At 33.9% G+C, this 26527-nt stretch overlaps 1 protein-coding gene across 1 annotated transcript in view; it reads left to right on the top strand.

Annotated features, from left to right (window-relative positions):
* Positions 1-21606, top strand: part of Rbp6 (RNA-binding protein 6) — a 1759572-nt gene extending 1737966 nt beyond the window's left edge. The window contains exons 14-15 of the mRNA XM_067141638.2: positions 5077-5146; positions 11010-21606. Of these exons, the coding sequence (XP_066997739.1) occupies positions 5077-5118 (42 nt within the window). The 3' untranslated portion in view covers positions 5119-5146; positions 11010-21606. The remainder of the gene's footprint in view (positions 1-5076; positions 5147-11009) is intronic.
* The last annotated feature ends 4921 nt before the right edge of the window (positions 21607-26527 follow it).

The following is a 26527-nucleotide window of genomic DNA, read 5'->3' as shown; positions in this document are numbered from 1 at the left end:
TCAGCATGTATGACAGTACAGATCTTAACTATATCTAAAATTAAGTACCGCTATCGAAATTGAATGTTCCAAAGCCCATAAAGCTATTGATGGTTAACTGCACAAATGAAATAGTTGTGCATTGTAAAATACCTTTAAAATCATGCAAAATATTAAAAAGATCATTTGGAAACATTTTTCACGTCAGTGTTTTCAATCAAAACATAAACTTCGTTTCGAGAGCAGTGTGTATTTTGCCTTGCGATTTTAGATTTTTGTGAAGTTGCGCAATATTCCTATTGCTTATCTACCTTAAATAATTTGAGTATTTGCTTGGTGAACGTAATCATTGAGTAATCTACAAATGTAAATTTCTCATACTGAGCTAACTCATAGAAAGCAGTCCTATAAACGTCAACTGTGTGTTCCGCATGTTTTTATACAGTGGAATTCTGTTGTTCATTGTCATTTTAAACCAAATTTTGATCATTTTTCGTGGAAATACAAATGCAGCCTCCGTTATCAATTTTAGTAATGCAGACACAAAATTAGAGAGTGGTCACCAAGGATTCTCTTTTGGCGATATGAACAGTATTTAACAGGCACATATTTAGTTTTACCGTTCTCTTTTACTTAGGATTTTTCATAGTTATTTGGTACTGAGTATCTTTGGTTTTTTTATTGCGCGTGTACGATGGGAGGTACATTTCTAAGAGTTAGAACACAGAACTAACGTGAATCTTATATGCTGTACTAATTACCCCTTATTTTGTGCTTGGGAATTAGATGTTGAATATCTCCTAGCGTTGTTTGATTATGTTCATAATAGTTAAGTTTTTAGTTTTCGCATTCAGTTTAAAGAAGTGGATGTTACTGAAAACTATTCAGGTCACTTTCCTCACAGAGTATGTCCGTGATAATGAACTCTGGTTCTCGGTTTCCTAAATTCTGTAGAACATTGGATATGAAATGCTTTTCTGGTTCTTAATGTTTCAAAGCAGTTTCATCTCACGAAGTGATGGATGAAAAAACACACAATGTAGTTGAAAACTTGTCGTAAATTTCGTATCAGATTTCCGTATTTCATTCCATATGGCTGAGATTAGCATGCATTGTAGCAACTGGCCATTTAGAATGTGCTCAGGTGATCTTGTGAGAGCTTATACCGTACTGGGCAGTACACGCGCCATGGGGAACGGGAGGATGGGAACCATAACCATAAATCAGTGCAATAGCGAGTAGCCAAGTGGGGCAATTACATTCTGACAGCCTCTACTACCCAAAGGACATAACACACGAATGAGGGTCCTTTGGAGTAGCCTGTGTTAGTTGTTGCCTCCCTGTATGATTACTGGGCCGATTTATTTTACAAATTTACTTTTATTCCTTTTTGAATTAATTGACTTTTTGATGATTGAATATTAATAATAATTTCCATTATTATTATTATTATTATTATTATTATTATTATTATTATTATTATTATTATTATTATTATTATTATTATTGCCAACGACCGTAGCCGTGTTGAAACACCGGATCCCGTGAGTTCTCCGAAGTTAAGCAACATTGGGCGTGGTCAGGAGTTGGATGGGTTGCCATGCGCTGTTGGTGGGGGGAGGGTAAGGGGATGGAGGAGCGGAAAGGAACTGGCCACCCTACCGCACGTAAACTCCGGCTCAGGAACACCTCTGCGGAGGTTCGGACCTGCCTTCGGGCAGAATAACCCTTACCTATTATTATTAATGAGGAATATGTAATCCATTATAAAGTATAAAGTTTAAATGAGGAAAAATAAGTTGAAGGGACACAATGGCGAACCAACTTCATTGATACCTTCAGAGAATACCCATTTCCGTGGATCCCAATTTCGTTGTTAATTAAAGAATACATGTATAAATACTTAATGCAAAATAAGTGGAAGTATTAAATAATGGTGCCTTACATATGTTTAATCATTCGTTACCTAACATTTACAGTTTCTAAATCGAAACCTAGAAAACGATTAGTTCAATTTATTTCTCCAAATTATGTTGTGATACAATTGAAGAGCTCGTTTCCAAAACTCACCAAGTAAAAAATATTGATATTCAGGAAATGCACGTTTTGAATCGGGGCCTACTTAGGCAATGTTACTTTTTTATGACATAATATAAACATTTTCAAAGTAATATTATGAACAATGTTAACAAACTTATACCCTATTTCGAAAACGCTATTTTGAAGTTATTATCGTTGAATGCTACTTTTTTCGAAAGGAAACCAAGTCACTTGACTTAGGCAGATTCTTGAAAACAACTGCAGACTTAGCGAGTTTTGGAATAAGATATCTATGTGCACATGATAGATTACACATTTCGAAGAACGGTAGCAAGCACTCAAAACAATGGGATTTTAGTATATTCTTTCATATTAAGTGAAATACTGTATATAAACAAGTTAGATTTAAAATTAATGTCATATTGTGGATTTACCGAATTTTAAAGGTTTACGAACTTCTTTTGAAACTCAATTATTTTTAATTCTTCACAGAATAAACACGTATCTCCTTTCGAGTGTTCAAACCCGATATTGAATCTTGTTTCGAAAATTTTATGAAATTTGCTATTAGATGTGACTGGTATTGAAGCAGCCACTCGGGCCTCTCTCCACATTCACCATATCTTCCTGATGGATATTGTTGCATCCATGTAAACACTTATGCTCTTTGCTCTCATATAGTGGCTTTCTCTGCACTTCAGAACCTTAATGAAAGCTACAGTGAAAGCCTCAGTCTCACTGTCTTTAACTTTAATATGAGCACCACCTCTGTTCCATACATAGTTGACCTGTAGCATTTAAGTGTTCAGGTTAGCGATTCAGTCTAAATCTACTCATTCCTGTTACATATCAGAATGACTGACTACAAACTCGTTCAATATTTCCGATTTCCTCCGTGTAAAATAATGCATTAATAACCTAGCACGGCAATTGTCTACATTCCTTGGTCGATGTGGTTTTTGTTCAGTGGCCACAAAATATTGTAAAAGGGAGCTATCTTGCTCTACATTTGGTTTGGAGTTATAAAGTTGCTTACGTAAATTAGCGATGTCTCTTGGACTCAACAATCGTACATTGCTGGTATAGTTCGGTGTTCCATCATAATTATAAGCGTTACGAGAAGTAAGTTGAGCATTTGAAATGTTTCTCGCGTGCTTGCCTTTTGTGTTATCCCGGTTGTTTATACGTTTCTTCATCTGTTCTTGCTTCTACTGAAATCTTATAGCGGACTCACTAAATCTTTTAAATAATCGCTCATCTTTTACGCAGGCGTTATGTGGCAACTTGACAGCTCATCAACGCGTTTCATATGAAAAACAGGAGCTTACTCGTACGCATGCGTATTAGATATAGCAGAGTTAGGAAAACATCACGGACTGACTTAGTACAGTTATGGAAATATTTATGATTTCCTACCTCACACTTTACGATGCCATGTTGAGTTCTGGAATAAAATATTAGCGACATAGATAAGTCTACACATTACGGAGAAGATCCAAAGGATTTCTCAATTTAAAAACTGATTTGGTGAGTTTTTGAAAGGAGCTCTTCAATTTGGAAAATGAATAATTGAGATTGCTCAGGTAAGAACAGAGGTTGACTATTGAATTTAAGTATCTGTTCAACATTTGTGACAAAATTCCGATTTAACAATGGAATATTTTTACCTGTCTGGAAGTTACGAATTCCTTGGTGCACTCCACATGGTTATCAACACAAACATTTTAATTGATGAAGTGTAGATTTCAGAATTCATGTAACGGGATTAACACTTAAGGCGTACCAATGGTATTTGCACAAGAATTCGCAGTATGATCATTTAAAATAATTTCTTGTAATATTTGTGACTTTCTGGAGTTATGCTCAGCGTTTCAGTATTTTCCAGTTGATATTTAAATTAGAAGGAAGCTAGAATATAACGGAAATATGGTTAATTAATGTTCTACGAAAGTGGGAAAATAATTTGTTGATATTGGCCAATAAAGCAAAGATGATATGAAAAACAATGTTGCTTTTGATCCATTCAGGAAGGCAAAAATCTACAGAATCGGATAATACGTCAGCGCTTATGGCAATTTAACAGATTTATCTCATATTATTTAATACATTCATATTTTTGTTATTTAAATTATTTTTCATTACATTAGCATTGAATAGGTCCGATAACAGCAACTGTATGCGTACTTCATTATTCAGAAGGGTTGTTATCCGCTAGGAGTACGCAGAGATTTAATAGTCAAAAGCTACTTCGTTGGAAATAAAAGTTCAAACCGGTATAATTTCCCTGATTTTACTACTCTGTCAGGAAATCGAAATAAATATGAGGAACAACACTATGTGATCACTATAATTGTACGACATTCAAGTCACTTTGACTGAAAAGTGGATGGAAACAACACATGTGTGTGCCATTTATCCAGTGTTACCATTTTCAATATTTAGAGCGTAATTAACAAAGGAGTAGATGTAAGAAGGAACTGCGTTAGGATCAACATGGTGGGAAAATATGGGTTAGGTAGAGGCACTCATTCATCGCCTCCTTTCCAATTAATCACCAAATAGAGTATCATATGACTTCCTTTATAGTGATCGCTGTGCCTATCCAGGTGGAGGCATAATTTTCCTATATATATATATATACAATATTCGTACTCTTACGAATTACGTTACATCGAAGTTGCTTAGCTGGTAGGAAAGAGGAATTAATTAAGCGAAGATTTAAACGACAAGCTCCTCTCACCTTGATAGGACTTTCCCTGCTTTCTTAATTGGAAAGAATACGAACTTTTTATCCCAAAATTAGTATCTTTTCAAAATTCATAAATAACACGTAAATGTCCCCCATGCTTCCCATTGCATGGGTATTCCTAAAGCCTTAGTTCGAATCCGGATGGTCTACGGGATGCAATTCAGTTAGGTGTAGGCCTACTCAGCGGTGTTAGATGACTACTGATGGAGGTTAAGGGACCCTTCGGAAATATAGTCCTTATTTTAGGGAGGAAATGTTTAAAGCAGGCTACGGTTCGGCCGGGCTCATGTTCCTTGCTATGTTCGCAGGGCCCTCTTATCCCAGCAGCTTTCACTAACGGCTACCATTGAGGCTGGTAAATGCCAGATAAGTTTACAGGTAAGATAAAATATATATGATTATTTCATTTTTATTTAAATTGTCCTTTTTACCTCAAGGTAAACTTCAATTAACGGTTTTTATTTTTTACAGTTTTTTTCGGTTCCCACTAAGAACATATGTGTGTCAAAGAAGGGATGGACGCGATGCTTAATTACGTCCCATTTTTTTCCGTAGGGCACTACCTTGAGAATACGCTGCATTTTAGAAAGGACTTCTTAAATCAAGAAATATAAAACACTAATAACGACTAAACATAACTAAACATACAAACATATATGGTTTGATTAAGTGGATATCGTGATAACACTTGACAGCGTGATGTTAGAATGTTGCTTAGAATTGCTGAAAATCTTACTTCTTGTTATGAAAATGCTAATTGTGTACGTGGCTTTGCTTACGAAATTCGTCCTAGTGCACATCCCATCAGATTATGTAGATGATCCTGATTCACACTCTGCCATTCGCCACTATATACAAGTACAAAATACCGTGGTACTACCTTTTACATTTTATTATCCTCTATTTAATTCAATATGCATTTGTTCATAAGTTAGTAATTTCTTAACTAATAGTCTCCTTAATCCAGCCTACGGCCGTTGAAAATTTTAAGTAGTTCCCCACAATGTCACTAATAACTAATAATTCATTAAATTATCATTTATTCCAAGAAGCAATAATTCATTATTTCGAAATTTTAAAACTGATTTGATTTTGACGGATGCTGGTAGAAACATGCTCTCAGTATTAATGTATGTTTGGTTAGGTGCTGTAGTAAGTGTAAATTATTTCTGTTTTAAGTCGCCCTACACAGTGTTTCTTGTAATTTACGACGCGTTGCTCGGTTGTTCTACTCCCTATAGTTTTAAATTCCTGACTACTACATTAGTTGAAGGTTTCAGAAATAAACAGCCTGATATATATATACTCCCTTAAATGCGCATCTCATTGATAAAATGATCAGGGTTATATAATAATTCATATTCGTGTTCAACATTTAATGAAACAGTAGATAGTGGCAAGTAACGTTATTTTTCTTGCATTTCGCCTTAAGAGGAGTACTATTTGAATTTCCTTACTAAGTGAAATATATTTTATTATCAATAAGGCTTCAAGTAAAAATATTCCTTGCCTTTCATTTCAGTAAAAATTACTGTAGTTTTCATATTTATGTTGTAGGAATACACAGGAGTACGACTAATTGCAAATCCCAGTTTTTGTAACGTGTCATTCATTATTGTGTACATATCACAAGTCATGCGCGTAATAAATATTGATGATAAGCACAGAAATTTAAAATTTTTCTTTTACCGGTGCCTGAAAACGTACTTGTGGGATGTTCTGGCTTGTATTTATAACAGTTACCTTAACAAATAATAATCGTTTTGTATTCTATTCATTCGAATCTAACCCCTTAGAGTAATACAATCATTCGTATTATTAAGTGATCTTCACGAAGAAAATAGTTTCTAATAAGTTTTCTTTAATGCATGAATATATTTTTCAGCTGCCTACTTCTGTACTTTAATACAATTCCAATTTTAAACAAATAGCAGTCACTATAAACTAGTGCAAAGGACTAAATCTTAAGTTTCTTTGTACAAATAACTTGAATTTAATAGAAATATTAGCGATATACTTCGCTATCTGTCTTTACAGGAATGAATCACCCTTTCCTTAGACATTTGGCTTCTAGGGTTTATGTTTATAGAGCCATTGAAACGTAACTGATTATGAAGTAGGCGGCGTTCCAATAAAATATAGGATTTGATGCCAAGTTTATTGCATTATAAGACCATTTTAAAGTTCTAATGGAGATAAGGATGGGATAAATCGTTTAATTATGTTATAAAATTCAGTACTATTCTTAAATTCAGTTTCATCACTTAATATGGATCACTTATCACTTGTTTGAACTGAAGAACTTGTCTTCTTGACTACATTCTTTGTTTTTAACTCGTCAGAAACCTACGTGGAAATTGCGGTAGATCATCCTAATCTCTGTTAGACACGTACTTAGTTTCTACACAGTGGTTCCTAACGCTCAGGATGCGAGGAGTTTAGATATTAATGTTCACTAGGTCTGTGTGGAATTAATTGTATAGTTGATTTTAAATTGTGAATTATGTCATGTCATGTCATGATGGCAGTCGTGTGATGTAAATAAATATACCGACTACTTCTTTCTTTGGCACGTAACTTACCCAAACAATTCACACATATTGACAAAATGGTGATTATTAGAGAGCAAACAACTTGGAAAGCCACATTTTCATAACCCAACGTACAAGTTACATTAACCCATGAAAATAGTTGTGTTTTCATTAAAATAGAGAAGAGTATGAGCAACTTACAATTTGGCCAAAATTGCACAGATAAATCAGTAGTTCGCCATTTCAGACGATTTTCAAAGCCATATTCTATGCTCACAAGCCTTGAGTCTGCTAAAAGTCCATACTTTCTAAACAGATAAAGGAAGATATACCAAAATAATAATAAGTAATGAAGCGCATAAAGTCTAGTTCTGAAAATTGTAACATACTCATCTCCTATAAAACAAGAGTAACCTCACATAACATTCAAGGATATCTAAATACTTCCACGTGATATGAATTCATTACAGATTAGTCTGTAAATAAATTTTACTTTTATCATTACTTATCTTTCATATCATGCAAACAGATGTGCAGTATGAATAAACGTAATAGTTTGTTAAGAATAAAGCCATATTTTTCAGTTTCGACTTAGTTAAATGTAACAAAACTTTTCAGTCTGTCAAAAACACAGCAATTAATATAAATTTTAACACTATAAACATACATGTAAAAATGCACACTATTATACAAAGAATGACATGTTTCGTCCTACAAGGACATCCTCAGATTCTATCAAATCCCTTAAAACATTCTTATATATGTACAGTATTGTTAACCTTGCGTAAACTTGTCAATGATAGAGAGTTTAGTGATAACATGTACCGGCAAAGACAAAAAAATGTATTTACAAGTATTAATATAATGAAAAACTTTCCTACTTGTCCGTTGTCACCAAACACTATTTCAGGACTGTGGTCATGGAATGTTTCGGGTAAAACACCCTGCTCGCGAAGAGGGGAGAGGAAGCATGAGAGGGGCCGTGTGGAGCGTTGTGGATCTCTCCTGTTGGATGATAAATTCGAGTACACTGTACCGTGGAGAGGAGAGGGTGCAGTAGGGTGGAGCGAGTGGAGCACTGTGAAACCTTCTATCAACACTGGATAGGGGAGAGAAGGTTATTGGCCTACTTCATTTTAAAATGTACTTTTATGTAATATGGATGAATGCAAATTTAAATTTTAGGTGAATAAAGTAAAGGATTGAAACTATTAAATGTTATTGTTACGATAAAAGCTAGATTAATGAGTAAGTGCTTTCCAGATATTATGCGAGTAGAGCGAAGATGGTGGGGGGAATTTTTAAGTGTGTATAGTCATGTAGATTAGTTACATTGGCATTTTTTCGAAGTAAATTTCGATAGCTTCTTGATATTCAAATATTTACTTTTATTTACAATGCGTAAAATTTTTAGATATGTGTTGATGGCTGAAAAATGGCGTGAACAGTCGTATATGTGCTCCCCGAAGGCTGAATGCCGATTATATCTGAACTCGTTTTGTGTTCTTTACATATTGTGTGGAAATTACGTTTCGTTTGACCTATATACGTGGCATTAAGCCTTCGGGGAGCACATATACGACTCTTCACACCATTTCACAGACCCCAACAGAGATCTAAACATTTTACACATCGAAAATAAACGTATTCTTTGAATACAAAGGACGAAATCGAGATTTACGTCGCAAAAATGCTAATGTAACTAACGTAATGACCGTATACACTAAAAAATTCCTCCCACTTCACTCTACTCACATAACATGTGGACGACACTTCCTTCCTAAATCAGCTTTTATCATAATAATAACATTTAATAGTTTCAATTCCTTTCTTTATTCACCTAAAATAATTAATTTGCATTCATCCATATTACATAAAAGTACGTTTTAACATGAAGTAGGTCAATAACCTTCTCTCCCCTCTCCAGTGTTAATAGAAAGTTTTCACTGCGCTCCACTCGCTCCGCCCCCACTTCCCCTTCCCTCTCCATGGTTCAGTATATTCGATTTTCTCATCCAATAGGAGAGATCCACAACGCTCCACACGGTCCCTCCCATGCTTCCCCTCCCCTCTCCGCGAGCAGTGTGCTTTACCCAAAACTTTCCATAACCACTGTCCTGAAATAGTGTTTGGTGAGAATGGACTTAGCATCCGTAGTCTAGATAAGTACTTAAGTTTTTGTAAATTTATTTTTCATCATTACTGGTTCATGTTATCACTAAACTCTCTGTAGTTGAAAAGTTAACGCAACGTGAACTATACTGTAAATATATAAGCATGTTTTAAGTGATTTGATAGAACCAGAGGATGTTCTTGTAGAACGAAACATGCCAATCTTTGTATAACAGTGTTTATTTTTACTGGTATGTTTATAGTGTTATAATTTATATTGCAATTGCAGTGTGTTTGACAGACTGAAAAGTTTTTGTTACATTTAAATATAATGGGTTTTACTGTTCCTTTGATTTATGGTTTACACCAAGTTATCTCATGTAGGATTATCACCCGTTCTACTTGTTAAACTTTCTTGATATTCACTTACGGATAAACTACGTTCGTACATTGTGAGTATGTTATTTTAGATTACTTCTTGTAATCAGATTGTTTCACTTCTTCAGTTCTTATCGTATAATATTTTACTTGCTAAGTGGTAATATTTTACACTCCTTAGTTTGTAGAGAAGAAATACAATTTTTTCAATTTGTTTCACGTCTCACGGGCGGAGATACGTCTTATGGCGACGATGGGATAAGAAAGGTCTAGGAGTGGAAAGGAAGCGGCCGTAGCCTTAATTAATATACAGCCCGAGCATTTGCCTGGTGAAACATGGGAAACCACGGAAAACCATTTTAGGCCTACCGACAGTGGGGCTCTAACCCACTATCTCCCACAAGCAAGAGAACAAATACTCCCCTCTTTGGGATATAGCAGTTTGAAAGTCAAATATGCATATTTCAGAATAATACATTGTATTGGAGGCAATTATATTTTATCATGCAGCTCATTTTACCAATGCTCAACTTCATGCACCAATAGACACTGTACTTCCGTCGTCGACACTATCTGTTGATGTTCTTCACGCATTATATAACATCTCCATCCTTACTCACTGGTCTGCGGCTGGTTTAATCCTTTCGTGGAGACATTCTAGTTTACAGTTTGCGAACAGAATTTGCTTAGTTATTTTTACGACTTCTTGGTCTGAATGATGTTCATCTGAAGTTGTTTTGCGCGCGCATTTTTATTTATGTATATATATATATATGTGTGTGTAAGAGAGAGATGGGGAGATAATGGGGTGCAGTAGACTTCGTCTTTTGCGACTAGGAATCGGGAGTCTTTTAACTTGACTCGTGGTTCCATATTAGCACTTCCATATACTGCTCAGAATATATGACAGAAGTCATGTTAGCTTGGATTCTAAACACTTACCTTTAGCTTCCGCGTCATATCAGTGTGCGTCACTTAATATGAACTATATTGACGGTCGTTGTACTACAACTTAGATACTATAAATACGAAGATGAGCATACTTTGGTCATTTCTTAAGTTAACAATAACATTTCCTACCAATGTAGGAAGCGCATGTTACTTGATAGCAGAACACGTACACTGAATATCATTTAGTAAAATTTAAACCACTCGTATCTTGAGTTGGGAACCATTTTCATAGGGTATACGTGAAGTGAGAGTTATTTATTCTTCTTTAGGTTTTGGATCACTGTGGAAACTCAGGTTGAATACTGGATGGGCGACGAAACGATCTTCTTCTGTTTCCCTATCTGCTCCTGTTTGCACGAGCTTGGGCCAACAGTGATAGCAGAATGTTGAGAAATACACGATCGAATTATTTGATAAACTTTAATTCTATTATGTAATAATAAATATTAATAAGTAATTATATGTGACCTGCCCTTCACATTGGAGACAAAGAAGAAAATGTCATTTCCGCCGGATCTTTTATTAACTTAATATTTCCAGTTTATTTTATTAAGTAACCCTGTGGTGTTGTTACTACTACTACTACTACTACTACTAATACTACTACTACTAATGTAATCCATCTTCGTCCTCATGCTATGTCAAGATCTTCAAACCATCAAATCACCAAAATCAGTGTGACAATGATGCCCCCACACTACCTTCCTTTTACTTCACTCAAGTTGGATGTTCGCTGGATGAAATTAAACTAAAAGCCACCTTCGCTATGTCCCTTTTGTTTAATCCTGGCGGAAATATTTAACATTTATTCATTTATAAAGTAATATTAATTAAGCTACTAAGTTACTTGGTGTGTTTGTGACGTGAATTGTTGACTTATCAACGTCAGTAAATCTAATAAAAGAACAATATACTTATGAAAGTTATCTATATTCTAGACATACACACACATATTCAATATAATAATTATTATATAAAGGGTGTACATGACTGTTAAACCAAATCTGTTTGTGATTTGGAGAGAAATGTCGAAGAATGTATCTTATGTTGGGAATTGTTTAATGCGCTGATGAGTGTCGCTTTAGATTTATTATATTGGCCACATAGGAAAGTATATCTCCTAACAGTCGTCCAATTCGTTGTACGAGACTATAATAGCTGATACGAAATATCTATGCTTTAAGGTAAATTCCAGTTAACTTGAGCAAACTATATAAATCATTTTGGACACCTACTTCTCCCCGCGGTCATATTTAATCAGTTAATTATTCTATAGAGCGTCAAATTCAACTCATAATTTATATTTGCGCTAGAGCTACGAACCTCCATTAAAGATGCGTGACGTCTTTCACCAAGGTAGGCTGGTCTAGTTCACCCACTCTTCGTCGCTTCTCGACACAGAGGCAAGTGGACCAATACAATGAAAAGGGAGCACCACACATGGGGTGGAGAGCTACATTGGTTTTATTTTTATTCATTCTTCTTTCTTCTCCTATAAATTTACAGAGAATTAATTCACAAAATTAATAGCGCAAAGGACTTACGAATCGGCGAACAGTTACAAAATATTTACAATATTTAGAAGAATGGAAAAGTATATGATGAAATGTTTGGAATATAATACCTTCTAAGAACACGCTGAAACAATATTATATATATTTTACATTTATATACATATATATATACACACAGTCTATATTTTAATTCTTTTAACTTTTATGCATTTGTATATATAAACTAATTATTGATGTTTTAATATGTCACTCACTGTGGAGCCCAAAGCAAGGGCATCCTGGCGACAAAATGCAAACCAAATCCGCCAGCAAACCATAAACGATGCTGTATGTACATATATATAAAACAACAACAAAATCTAGATGTAGTCTGTAGTAGGTGTAGCTTCATAAAATACCTTTAGATGTATTGGAATAGTTAGTAGGTAATTGTTTAGCATTAGATAGAACAACACACATGCATGGATGTCCATGTTTTCCTGATGGGAAAGAAATACAAGACAAGGAACAGGAGGAAATTGAGGTAATGTTGAAAAAACAAAAACGATAAATTGTTTTTGTTGTAAATTTTGGTTGGTGTTCTGATGGTAAATGAAAGCGCTTTCAACAGGACAGACTGCACAGCACATTACAATAAATATAAATAACTGAAGGAGATCGAGAGGAAAGCATTAATAAATGACCAGAAGTGAATCAAATAATGGAAGTTGTCAGGTGTTATTAATTTGAATTAATTCATGCATATTATTGCCTGCGTGTGTCAGTCTTCAGGTGCGTGAAATAATGTTTGGTTTCCCTTTCGTGTGTTGATTGCCAGCTGGCAAGACATTATGTATGAATAGAAGATTGGCTTATGTGCTTTGTCACATGGTCTCTACATCTGATGTATTTTTTTAAAAGGTGGCTATTAGCCCTGATCGACTGTAATTTGATGAGAGGAAGGAAACGAAATCTCTGAAAATTGGAACTGGGAACAATCATCTGAACAACAGAGAAAGCAAAAGACTATTTATTTTGAATACTTCTGAATGTCATTTAGTTGAAATGTCCGCCATATTATTTCCACGGCCATTAATTTAAATTAATTTGGTCTGAGAATGTGCGAAAGCAATTGTAAGAACATTACTGATTTTTCGTCTTCAGGATGAACATCCAGTTAACTTTTAATTGATCAGCCAGGTGACATTTTCGTAGAAACACATGGCCTTATTTCGGTATGCATGCTGCCATTTTTATATTTCCACCAGAAACCCGTCACCCTAGAATTAAATTAAAATAGTTAAACCAGTAAATATTATATTAATATTCATGGAGTCATTCCTTACTCTGGTTCATGCATATCCGAAACGAAACTTATGGTGTCAAGGCCCAGGGATTTTCCGCACTGGATTCCTTAGCTAGCGGCATTAATTAGAAATCGTCGGAATTTCGGTATGACTTACTGTGGAGAACCAGAATATTTTACGCAATGGAAATAGGTCTCAATTTGCCCATCACCCCCTTCGGTGTTTATTACTCGAAAAAGGGCTGAAAGTTAAGCTCCTGTGTTTATCGACTCCCTAAAAATGCAGTGTACTGACATGATGTGTGGTTACCACATAGTGACAGGAATATGTTACTATACTTCCATATTAAAAAGTAGCTTACTTCCAAACTTGGTCACAATCTAATTTTTCCTAATGTATCTTACTGAGTATTTCAGCACATTCTGCAGACGTTATGGTAGTCACAGTTACGTTATACGTTCCCGGATACTGTATTTCATAATTATATATAAATTTTATACATACGCGAATAGTCTGTGAGAGTATCTAGCAATAGAATTTTTCGTTCTTTTGGCTGTAAACGAATTTTTAAAAGTTGAAGTGTGCAGTACAAAGAATATATATTATTGACGAGGCATGGACCTCTCTATGTGTTTTGTTTGACTCTGTAGTTCATGACGATTTAGTACAATTTGATCAGAATTCTCAAGAGATGCAAGTAGCAGAAAAATGTGTCGGTAGCTAAATGAAAATATCTATATAATATATAAATATATATATATATATACAAAAATTATAATATAAACTATGAAAAATGAAGTGTCCTACGATAATCATTAACTACTATGTTACTTTATATGTTATTATCATTACTAATGAAAAGATGATGATATTAATATCATCAGAGAGTTGTTTTTGTTGTCTCTGTACAAGTTGTCCTTATGTTGACTATAATATGCGTGTAAGTTGCAGTTCTTCATTTGACCTGATCTTTTAAACAGAATATTATGTATTTTCAGGAGTATTATTAATTTCACAATTATTTCCTTGCGTTTTCAAAGAGCAATAGAGAAGAAAAACAACAAACAGTTACGGCAAATCAGGGAATAAAAATAAAAAAATGCGCTTTTAGGTGCATGTAAATTATATATTTGCTTTTCTTTGAAATATTCCTACATTTCTATTTTATATGTATTTTCCATAGATTCTATAGCAAAATACATTAAAATGTAAAATGTAAGTTTTGTTCCAGAAATGATCACATTATTTCCAATGTATATTATCCTGATTGTAAGAGTTCTGTTTATAGTCTATTTTAATCGCTAGGCATCTCCAGAGCAATACAGTGCTGTTCAGTCATGTAACTGCACTCTTGTCATAAATGCTGTATTTTGATACCATGAAATTGTTAAAAAAGAAATTAAATATGCAAAATGAAGCCTGTATGAAGGAATATTTCTTTGAAGAGAGATAGAGAGTACTATTGCGGTTGGTATTGATGACGTGTTATAAATAATGTAGAAGACATTTTTAATCAAAGCCAAATGATGATCGCTTCATGATAAAAAATTATACAAATATATATCTTTGTGAGTAGAATTTTTTATATCAATATAAATAATCTTTATTGGCAGTTCAGTGTTTTTAAATATAAGGATGATTGTTTGGTGTAATATTAATATAATGTCAAAAGAGTAAGTATATAATGACGTGTAAAATATTTGCAAATCCATGTGAGCGCGTGAATGTTCTTAATCTTACTGACTGATATTCAGAAAAGCAATAATGTTTCATTGTTGGAAGTTACCCGCTATGGCCCCAGCTTAAGCTTTTTTGCTACTCATTTGAACGTCCCCTCACTATTAGCCAGTGTTTATGAGGTGTATCACACGATAGATGACGTACGCACATCCACACAAACATACTGACATCATGAACTGCCTCCTGTGTATCATGCCAGGAATTAAATGAGCTTCCGAGTAGTGCACTAGGTTCATCGTGAAATGTGGGTGATGTCTTTCCAGTGCATAGCCATTGTTCGCTAACGCCCCTGCTTTTCCCATTAATCTGAAGGATCCTTTGAAACTGTGTCTTATATTGATGAATCCAACCCTCTTAAAATCTGGTTTCGGAATATCGTTACGTCCATATGTTATCTTCCACACTTGTTCATTCTCTGCTGAATTCCAAACCACAGTCCATCAGTAGTCATGACCTTACTCAAGTGACTCAATTATCTATTGCCCAATAGGACCACATTGTATTATATATTAATACTGAATCTATATATGCAAATAAAAGTGAGGTTATGGTCTTTCCAATTAATTTCTGTATCTTTCAGATATGAAGAACAAATAATTTTTTAAAACTACCAGTTTTATTTTCTATCCATCTATTGAGGTGTATATTATATATATATAAACGAGGAGAAGCTATAGAGCTTTATACATATATATTTTAAATAAAGCGATCATTGTTTGGCTTCACTATTTTATACACATTTTCACATGAACACGAATATAAAACACACACTTACACATACATACACATATACATACATTACATACTCACATTTGTCCCAAGCTGGGCATGTCTTCCGTGGTAGACATGCAGTCAAAGTATTGTGTTATATAATATCCTGTTTATCTAAAAAATATAAAAAAACAAACACGTGTTGTTGTGGTTAATGTACTGTTTACACTATGGTATTATGTAAAATGTATGTTATTAATGGATAGAAGCGTTACCTCTTTGTTATGGAAGAAATTATTATGTAATAACCAAAACCGAACGTAACAATTAAGTGAAAAATTGTATGCTTGTGTTTTTGTGTGTGCATCTGTCATACTACATTATAGCGGGAAAATATAGTTGTAATGTGTTTTATGTTATATAAAAACATTATTTCATCAATTAGATGAAAATCATTAAATGACATTTAGTGTATGAACAAACAAGATGAATAAAATTTGATTAATTACAGGAAAATTAAATAACAGTTATCTCTGTTAAGTGGTGGGTAAAATATTGTATTTGTGTATCATAAACGTAACCTGTTGCTCTACATAAAACTTCACACGCACTTTCTGAAAACTATATAATGAAGGCACACGTGCACAATAAAATTTCAAATGTGACATTGTTCAGGTGTATCAATGCTCCAGCTCTTCAAATGCGATATATTAATAGTGTGTTAACCCTTTAAATATAATATTGCTTGATATTTATCTATTACAAGACGCCGGTTACACGTGATACACGTTGAATAAAATTGTAGGAGGAATTTATCACACATAGAATTCTCTTGATAATATTTAAGTGAAAGTTTCTGTTTTAAGTAACACCATGGATGATGGGTCCGTTTTTATTTGACTTCATACTGTCATAATCTTCAATAATGTGTTTCATTGATTTCCAGTGCATTGCTGCGATGACTAATTATGTAGGGCTTCTTTGGAAAACATATTCCAGAATAAGTGATTTCGAGTTGTACGAGAGCCTTCGAGCCCGCTCTGATTAATGATGTCAGAGAAGTCAAATAAAGACACCCAAGTAACAACTGAAACACGTGAAATGTAATATACGTAAATAAATTCGTGTACAATGTATTCTTTTTAAAGGAATTTTAATTTGAGGAAAGTTCAAACTTTTCGAATGTGTATTCACTAATTGGAGTATTGAGAAAATAACTGATATAAGTGCCCGCTACAATGTGTACATTGTGACATGGAAATTGTTCCTGTCTAATTAGGAACGCGGTTATAAACATTGAAATTAAGTAGTTATATAAATGAAGTTTTAAGTCTATGGCAAATATATTAATTTATATATGTGTTCAAATTTTGCTGTCAATAATTATTGTCCTTCGTTTTAATTTTATATTTAATGAAAATGTAAATGCAGAGTAGTATAAATTTGAAGATCATATTAATAATCATAAGTATTTCTTAAATGTATGATTTGTTACAGGCCTGGAACAGAAAGAAATTCATTCCTGTATTATTTCATTTTTGTCAATTTTCTCACATTTCATTGAACCTTAATCGATATTCTTTTTGTTTTCGGGCCTGCAAGGATATAATTTGCACACCACTTTTGGAATTGTGTGAAAATTAACTCTTCATATCTGTTTATGTTATACAAACGCCAGAAGCTCATATATTAGGGGTCTTTAGGGTACCTTTTCGAATGAGATACAAATTGCCTTCGAAGTGGCCTGTGGCTTTCCAAGCCCCACAGGTTTAATTTGTCATATAGTATATTCAATGAAGTTTGCTATATGAAGGGAGGAATCAGTATAGTTTTTGCAGACGACCTGATTGTGATACTGAATTTAATTATTGTAAAGCATTTATTTAGACCTTGCTTGCTTTTCCCAAATTAATTTTTTCCCTTTGCCTTATTTTGTTGCCTCAACTGAACAGTAAATTTAAGAAACTAGTAATATGATAAAATTATCATAAATTGACCATGCCTTCTATATGCGATTTGCTTCAAGCTGGAATACAACTTCCATAGCGAATGTTATTGCAAAACCAACAGCGTTGGAGAAATTGAGCAAGTACTTGCAATGAGAGAGCACATAACTTTTGCGAGATTAAATTCTTATTATTAAAGTCATGGCATCCTTAAAACTATGTAGGTTCGCTTAGTCCTTTGTTTCTCAAAATTTAATGTGATGACACATTCGAGATATAAGCTTAGCATTGTCGCGTTCTCGACAAACTTTGTCTATTATTTTCATACTTGTTTTCCCCTGAATTTAAAATTTCAATACGTATAACAGCTGAGTATGTGTTCCATACGCTTGCAGTATTGGTAGTAGTAATAGTTTCTCATCTTGAACACACCGCTGGATTCAAACGAGACAACGCATGCCGGTATCGAGATCGTTTGATGAATTACATGTCTATTCATCTGTTTACCCTATTCTTGCGTTTGTATTATCTTTTGCTAGTGCCTCATTTGACATTATTTAAATTTAATGGAGAAAAATGAAGAGAGTTTCGTTCAATTTCTCTCACCCCGAAACGATCCGAAAGATTATCACACATGGTTAATTGTTTTTGAATATTTGACTGTTCGGATGTCTTTCTCTGAGATGAATATGGTAAACTCCAGACAAAGAAAGAAATGTTAGCCTCTCAGCACCAATTGTGCGTTAGATTATAGTAATTTATCATTCGAAGGCTTTTATCTACACATATATTTAAAGAAAAAATTTAGCTCAATTTAGAATCCCTGTGAGAATTATGTTTTACGCTCGGTACCGTACACCCGTTGCCTAATCATTTCATCGTACATATGAATTCATACAACGGGATAACATTAGCAATGAGTGATGTAATATTGCCTTTTTAACCATAAAGCTATCGGAATACTACTCTGAAAATATATATAAGTACACATTTTCCTCCAAATATTGAATATACTGCTAAACCGAAATGTGCTTAAGAATATTTCATGTTTAGTAAGATACGTAGGGGTACGAAATACTGAATCTCATTTTTTAAACTCGAAGTGAAGTCAGATTACAGTCCTATAACATATCAGATTACATTAATACATTAATTTCATACTAATATACCACAAATCTCAAATAGTAATAATAAAGATATATTGTATTCAATTTGTTTTCAATTTCTTGTAAGTGTTCTTGATCATTTAGACGGGTCTTTTGTGAAATCTGAATTGTACCATGGCCACGAATATAATACTCAATCCTGGATGATATTACGTTACAGATAAGTAATTCTTCCAATTGATTAAATTTGCAAAAGTACGAAGTGGCTCAGGTTAACTCCTTTCTACGTTTTACAAATTATCGTTGTAAAACAAAATATTTCCAAGATTTTCATGAAGTTTGGCTTGCTTTTGCGGTTTCAACTGTCATTGTGGCAGTAATGGAGGTAAATTGCAGAACATTTGTCTATGAAGCAGATCCCAATATTTGATACTAAAATGAAGGAATAAAAGTACATCCTTAATGAACATTTGGTATGGTCAGTTTCTACGGAATATAGTTTTCCCTCCCTTATTCCCCGTTGCGACACTAGGACATTTTTAATCACTAGTTTTATTAATCACTAGTTTTATTGCAAATTCGAGGTTATGAGTAGAGCTATCACAGTGATAAATTATTTACGTTCGTTATAATTTTTCATTAATTTACCTCCCTGGGAAAGGAGGAAGGAAACATATGTGGTTGCAGGAATGTGAAATTTAAAGAATTTTCAGTGGATTTGGTAGAACATTTTAAAGGAGCGGTATTTTGATGTTTCGAACTATTACCAGAGAAGATAAGCCAACACCAAAACCAATAGGGAAACCGTATTTCTGTAGCGTGAAATCGGTTCTAGTTTCTGATAGAAGTGTGCTAAAGTTGTGAGTGTTCTCTCTTATAAATACGGTACTGTAAATTTATTCCTTTGTCTGGAAAGAAAATATAATAGATACACATTTATTGTCTTGACAATATGCATTTACACTGATGTAAAATTCAGTTGTTTATTTAAATATAATATCGTGGGCCTTAAACGTTGAACACTAAAATGAAATAATACTGTTAATAATTAATTTAAACATTATTTGTTATATGAAATGTGTATGCGTCGCAATTGTGTCAATTCCACAATGAAATGGTATATAAAATGGCGTATATCATTACGTAGATAGTTAATACTTCTTGCATTTTGTTCCTTATTAGTGTGGATTTTGAGAAAGTATGGACTACAAAAATATCTTGTCAGAAAGGAAAGAGCTTTGTGTGATCATCCTTTATACTTTTAGTTTTATTTCTTTATATCCCTTTTATAATATTTTTCTGTTGTTCGCTGATGACATAATCGTTGTATTAAAGTAAGAAATATGTTCCTGGAGTTAGTTCTACGTTTATTAGTTCATACCCATACCTCATTCATATGTTCCTTGGTCACTGTTCTGTTGCGTAAATGCGAATTAAGACAGTGTATTGCATAAAATTAGGGGCGAGGTTCAAGTTTGATTTATAAAGGATAGAGCCCTTTCCTAGCTCTCTGAGGAGATTTTTCATTAATGTGGATGAACTCGTAACCATTTCCATTTTCGTTAGCATTTTTATATAGAATTCACATCAGCAAATATTGTCAATATAATTATATCGGTAGGACTTGTCATTGGTAAGTTTGGGATTTCTTCATATTAATGTTATGTTTTATTTTCAATTTTCCGATCAATTTCACATTGATTCATAGAGAATTCTAGTTCAAGTAGATGAAAACTTTTTCAGAGGGCAATAAAAGGGTAGGAATTAGATAGTAATGACATGAATGAAATGTTTTGTGGTTACCTCCACGTGCATTACGAATCATTTATGTTGCTAGAAGGAATGAAACTGTACCTCAGATACTTCGTGAAATATAGTAATGATTATTTTTAGTTTTTATTGACACCTAGCTGAAGAAAATCATCCATCATATCCCACTTTCATCGGACCATTCAACCTCAGCAACGCTCATAGTTACGAAGAGAATTGCATGTATAAAATACTTTTTTAAATGAAAATGAAATATGAAAATTGGTCATTTAAATGAACCTTTGAGATCTTTATTTGATAGCCTGATATTTTTTGCCCACGTTGTACAGCCAATTATGACTGGCTTCTTGCAATAAGAAAGCAATAACCATATTCTTCTTATGGATGATGCTTTTCAACAGTAAATGAAACACTGAGGAGATGAGGAAAGATATGATTATTGATTGTGTAAGTACGTACCATAGGTGATCAAGTCTTAAATACTTGACGACTAATGATAAATGATGGTGACGATGTACAGATTCAGTTTTGTGAGGAAGAAGATAAAATATTGTGTTATAATTTAAAAACGAACTTGGTCCCGAGTGGCCACGCAGAGATAATATAAGGATTTTCAGAGGGGCTATACTCAATTATATTAATATTAATTAAATAAAAGGGTGTAAGTGTATGATGCTGTATACAGATTGTACCATGTACATATATTAATATTCTATAATGATAAGACAAGGTTCACAACGTGCCGTGTGTATGTGGGAATAATAATTACAATATGGACATTGTTCAAAAAATATTTGTCTTTGGTGTCGTTATTTCGTCCCTTATCTCATTCCTTCTCCCACCGAACTGCAGAAGACCCTTCCAGTTTTGTGTTGTTTATGGTACTAATGCAAAAGGATCACTAACATTCAGAATCTGTGTTGTGTATAATATACAAGAGAACTCATACGTGAAACTAAAAAAAGGTGGAAAAATATTTCTTGTTCGAAGACCTCCATAAACCATTAAAATATATAGGTATTGTGTATAATTGCGTCAAAACACATTTAATTAGAACTAGGAGAAGTTCAGCAGGAAAAAATACTTGCATCATTTTAATGCAAATGACATTTAAATTCTCCAAAAGTATTGGCATATTTTTTCACTCTTAATGATATTTATGGAAAGAATATGATATTTCTCTGAAATATCTCTTATGATTAATGACATGTATTTGTCAGTAAATGTGTTAGATATCGTTTTTACGGATGATGTAAATTCTGTGATTATCCAGTGGGTATAACAGAACACATTATTCTTGATATATGACCACTTTTGAGGGAACATCGTCGCACTTAAAATTTATTAATTGTTACATTACGGATTAATGGAGCAAATCTTACGAGTTCTACCTTCAGTCCGAAGACTATAAGGTGTGATACAGGTGCCACTCATGATATCTGCAGCATTGTTCAGACGACATCTCAGTTCACTCCAAGGCCTTGGACTCCTGTGAAGATCTTCTTGGAGGCGAAGCGTAAGTAATTAGCAACCTAGTGCACTCGGCCATGGACGGTATGTTAAGCAGAAAATACCTCTGGGGGGAGTGAAAGCAGAGAAGACCACAGTGCCAGCTAGAATTGAAAGGTTATTGAAATACAAGTCATACATAGAGACTTTCAGGCTAAACGCTGCACGGCGTTTAGAGCCTAAAACGAAACTGGATGTGTGTATATACTGTATGCACCTAGTTGATCAATTTATTTACCAGGAAGTGTACAGTGATGAGGCCTAGTACCATCTTCACCACGGTTACCCTAATGACTTATGAGGGAATCCGTGAGATTCCCCACGGGATAGTCTTAACTTCACAACGATGTCTCCCCGTTAGCTTCGCCCCACACAAATAGTCATTATTTCCATTCTCACTTTACAAATTTAGGATTAGTTACGAAATTTTAATTTACAAAGTTGCTTACAAAAATTAGGTAACAAGAACTAACGCGGGGAAACGTTATTTTACAGACAGAGATGAGGATACATAGGATTAGGTAGTGATGGGATAACCGAATACTTTTAATAATCGAATTACTTCCATCCGATTATTTAGGCAATCGAATAAAATAATCGAATGTGTTTTAAAATATCATTCAGTTGTATCCCATAGAATATTCGCAGGAGTCATTAATCAATATTTCGGTTTTAGTGTGTCGGATGGATTATCGATTGAAGTAAGCCGAATAGATGAACTCTTATAAAAATAGAATTACGCCCTTTTCCAAACGTATCTCCGAATGTTGAAATTAAATGAGTCTTAATAACATCACTTTTCATTCCATTATTTTGAAAGCATTCACTATTCAAATACCTCATTCATTCGAATGCAGTTCCGAATGAATAATCGAAAAAATATCGAATGGAAAAATTCACTATTCGATTGACTCATTGTTTCGAATGGAGTTCTGATGGATAATCAAACAATAATCGAATGGAAAAAAATACTCACTATTCGATTACTTTATTCATTCGAATGAGTAATCGAAAAATAATCGAATGGAAAAAATATTCACTATTCGAATGCCTCATTCATTCGAATGAATAATCGAAAAATAATCGAATGGAAAATATAATCAAATAATAAAATAAAATAATCGAATAAGCGATTATTTTGTGTTCGATTATCCCATCAATAGTAGTAAGACACTGATACGTATTACTATTCGACATTGTCACCATTAACACTTGTTCCAAAGTTCCACCAGTCCTCTTGAAATCTGCGAGCGTGCACACTACTTTGCAAAATCAGTTTTTGAGCTTTTTAGTCTGTCGAACACGAAGTATGGAAGTAATCTGCTTCTAGTCCCTGAAGCCACAGCATGACGGCGAGCTGAACGGCGGCATCGTCGTTGGGTAGCCATCACCTAGGTGTGTCTGCAATGGTCCGAAGAGATAGAAATTACTGGGTGCCAGGTCATTTCAACAGATTAACCGAAGTCCAGAATTACCGCTGACACTAAATCTATTCTCATTGATAGAGCTTCCTTCGTGAGCATGAACGGTATATACTTCGGAAGGAAGTTCATGACACAAATTATATTATCGGACAAGCAGTTCACTAATATATGCTCTTCTGGCCAAAGGAATCCGTCAATAACAACATCTGTCTTTTCTGTGAACTATTCGTGTTAACGTACCGATGGTCCCTGCGGGCTTGTGGGAGTATAAATTTGCTCTCATTCAATATGATTACTGTTCGAGACCTTTACAGGACAGACCAGTAGCTGTACCAGTCCTCTTGAAATCTTTTAGCGTGCACACTACTCTGAAAAATAAACTTTCGATCTTCTTTAGTCTGTCGAAAATGAATGTAACACTTAAAACACTATAAAATACCTGTAAAATGAGAATTATAAGTGGAATGACACGTTTCGTTTTACAAAAGCATCCTCAGGTTGTAACAAGTCAATTTAAACGTTGCGTAAACTTGCCAATGATTGTGAATTGGTGATATTATGAAACCAGTTAGATATTATGAATGGTAACACACGCAAGCACACGAATCTAATGATAACATACGTATATATCTCAAGCCTCTACTAGATTATGAACCAACAACAACAACAGCAAAACCATGCTAGTTTTAATCTCCACAGCTCAGAAGTTTTGTCATTCATCATCCGAGTTGGCAGACCAGTCATGTGTAGTGCTTCCAGCAGAGGTAAGTATGTAATATTACACTGTCTCTTGGTAAAGAGTTTTGGGCCATTGCCATAGGAGAATGCTGTCCATCATGAGACTACTGGCAAATACTTTTAACGTCAGGTGAATGTAATGAGATGCATGAAGACCGTCGTTATACTGCTTCAACGTCAATAAGGGGAAGTTCATTGTCTATAGCTATTTATAATTGCTCCCATTAAGATTTGCTGAACAGTTTGGCGTTTGACCAAAAATTACTTCTATTTCGCTAATGTAATATTCAGTGTAATAGTGATTGAACTCGAAATGTGTTACACATGAACGAGATAGCAAAACAAAGCTACTTTAGTGAGCCCCAAGTTATGGTAGAATTATTATTTTTTGAGATAATATTAAGGGTGTTAATGATCCTAATTTAGTAACGAGAGATTGGGCCAATTTAATAACGGGTGCAGCCAATAACGTAGACGTTAGGTCCTTTTAAAGACAGTCATCATCAATAAGTGGCATTACAAGTCAAATCTTTCATTCGTATTATAATACTTTTCATTCGACTATTGAAACGATTTTCATTATTAAATACATTAACAATTAATTAAAGTGTGTTGAAGTGTTAAAGAATAACGATATCATACCTTAAAACAAAGTATTTAGATTTGATTTAAATATCAAACAATTTCTTAAAACAGAAAGAGAGGGGATTCAAAATAATTGAAGATAAGCTCGATAGTAACAATAAGTACTCACAAAAATATTCACATTTGCCTGTTTAGTCTGCAAAACAGTAAAGTGTATAAAGGCATAGAGATTTTACTTCAATGACAAGAGGGAAATAAAATACCAAAAAGGCCATCAGTAATAAAACATCCGAAAGGGCGATATGAGAAATAGAGGTAAACGCAAAAGGAAACCGGAGGGTTAAAAGATACATCTGTATCCACAAGGAAATGACTATCTCAAAAGCATAGGCATTTTTGTAACTTAGCGGGTACATGGTTGCTTTCTAAGAGACGTGCAGAAAGAAGCCAATATGTGGCCAAAGAAAAATGAATTAAATAGGACACTAGGCTTGGCATCTGGGTGGAATTTAGGATTCCAATTATGCAGTGGGCTAGTGCCATTCTATAAAAGCAAGCTAAAGAAAGGATAGCAAATCCTAAATCATAAACAGATTATTAAGAAGGAAATATACTGTACCGTTCCCGTCTGAAATACAGTCTACCGGCGCCAATCGGAGAGCTGCGTGTTCGGTTCTTAAAAATTGATCGGGCTAAAATAAATTAAAAATCTCAGGATAAAATAAATACCATGGGTATATGAACGGGAAACAGTATCATATTTCCGAAATAAAATACAAAATAAAGGGGTAAGATGGATTTATTGACTAATAAACATTATTGAAATTCGAGATAAACAAAAAATGAAAATAATTAAAATATGGCTCAAATAAATGCCCAAAAAATTAATATGTGCCGGGCACATAATTAACATAAATTACACCAATTTACAAAGGAGGGCAATGTCCCGTTTCAAAATGAATACATTTACAAAATAAACGCAACGACCTGGGGAAGAAATTCACACTTCGCTTCGACTTACGCAGTTAAATTTATTTTTAACGCATCCTGACGGATATCATTCAAATTATAATTACAGGACATACCGCGACAGAATAAAATTATGCTAAATCCGATCCATAACAAAACTATATGTACATCACTTATCATCAAATCAATATTTCAGGGACCTTAGCTTACATCTACACTGAATTTACTTAACAGACTGTTCTGTTATAAATTGGATGGCTTAAAAGCCTACTTCCCAATAACATGAATTCCGGACTCATATTTTAAAGCAAGTATATATCAACGCTGACAATGACATAATCAATAACAATCCAAGTAACACAAATTAATACAAAATACACTCTCAGAGAAACCTGTAAAGACATGCAATAAAAAAATAATATCATCTGTGTATTCAATATCTGAAATATAAACAATAAGATACTAGACTCCTTCATATAAAAAGAACAC

This window comes from Anabrus simplex, chromosome 2, assembly GCF_040414725.1.
Source record: "Anabrus simplex isolate iqAnaSimp1 chromosome 2, ASM4041472v1, whole genome shotgun sequence".
Lineage (NCBI taxonomy): Eukaryota > Metazoa > Arthropoda > Insecta > Orthoptera > Tettigoniidae > Anabrus > Anabrus simplex.
The sequence above is the reverse complement of the archived record's forward strand: the minus strand, read 5'-3'. Positions and strand labels throughout refer to the sequence as shown.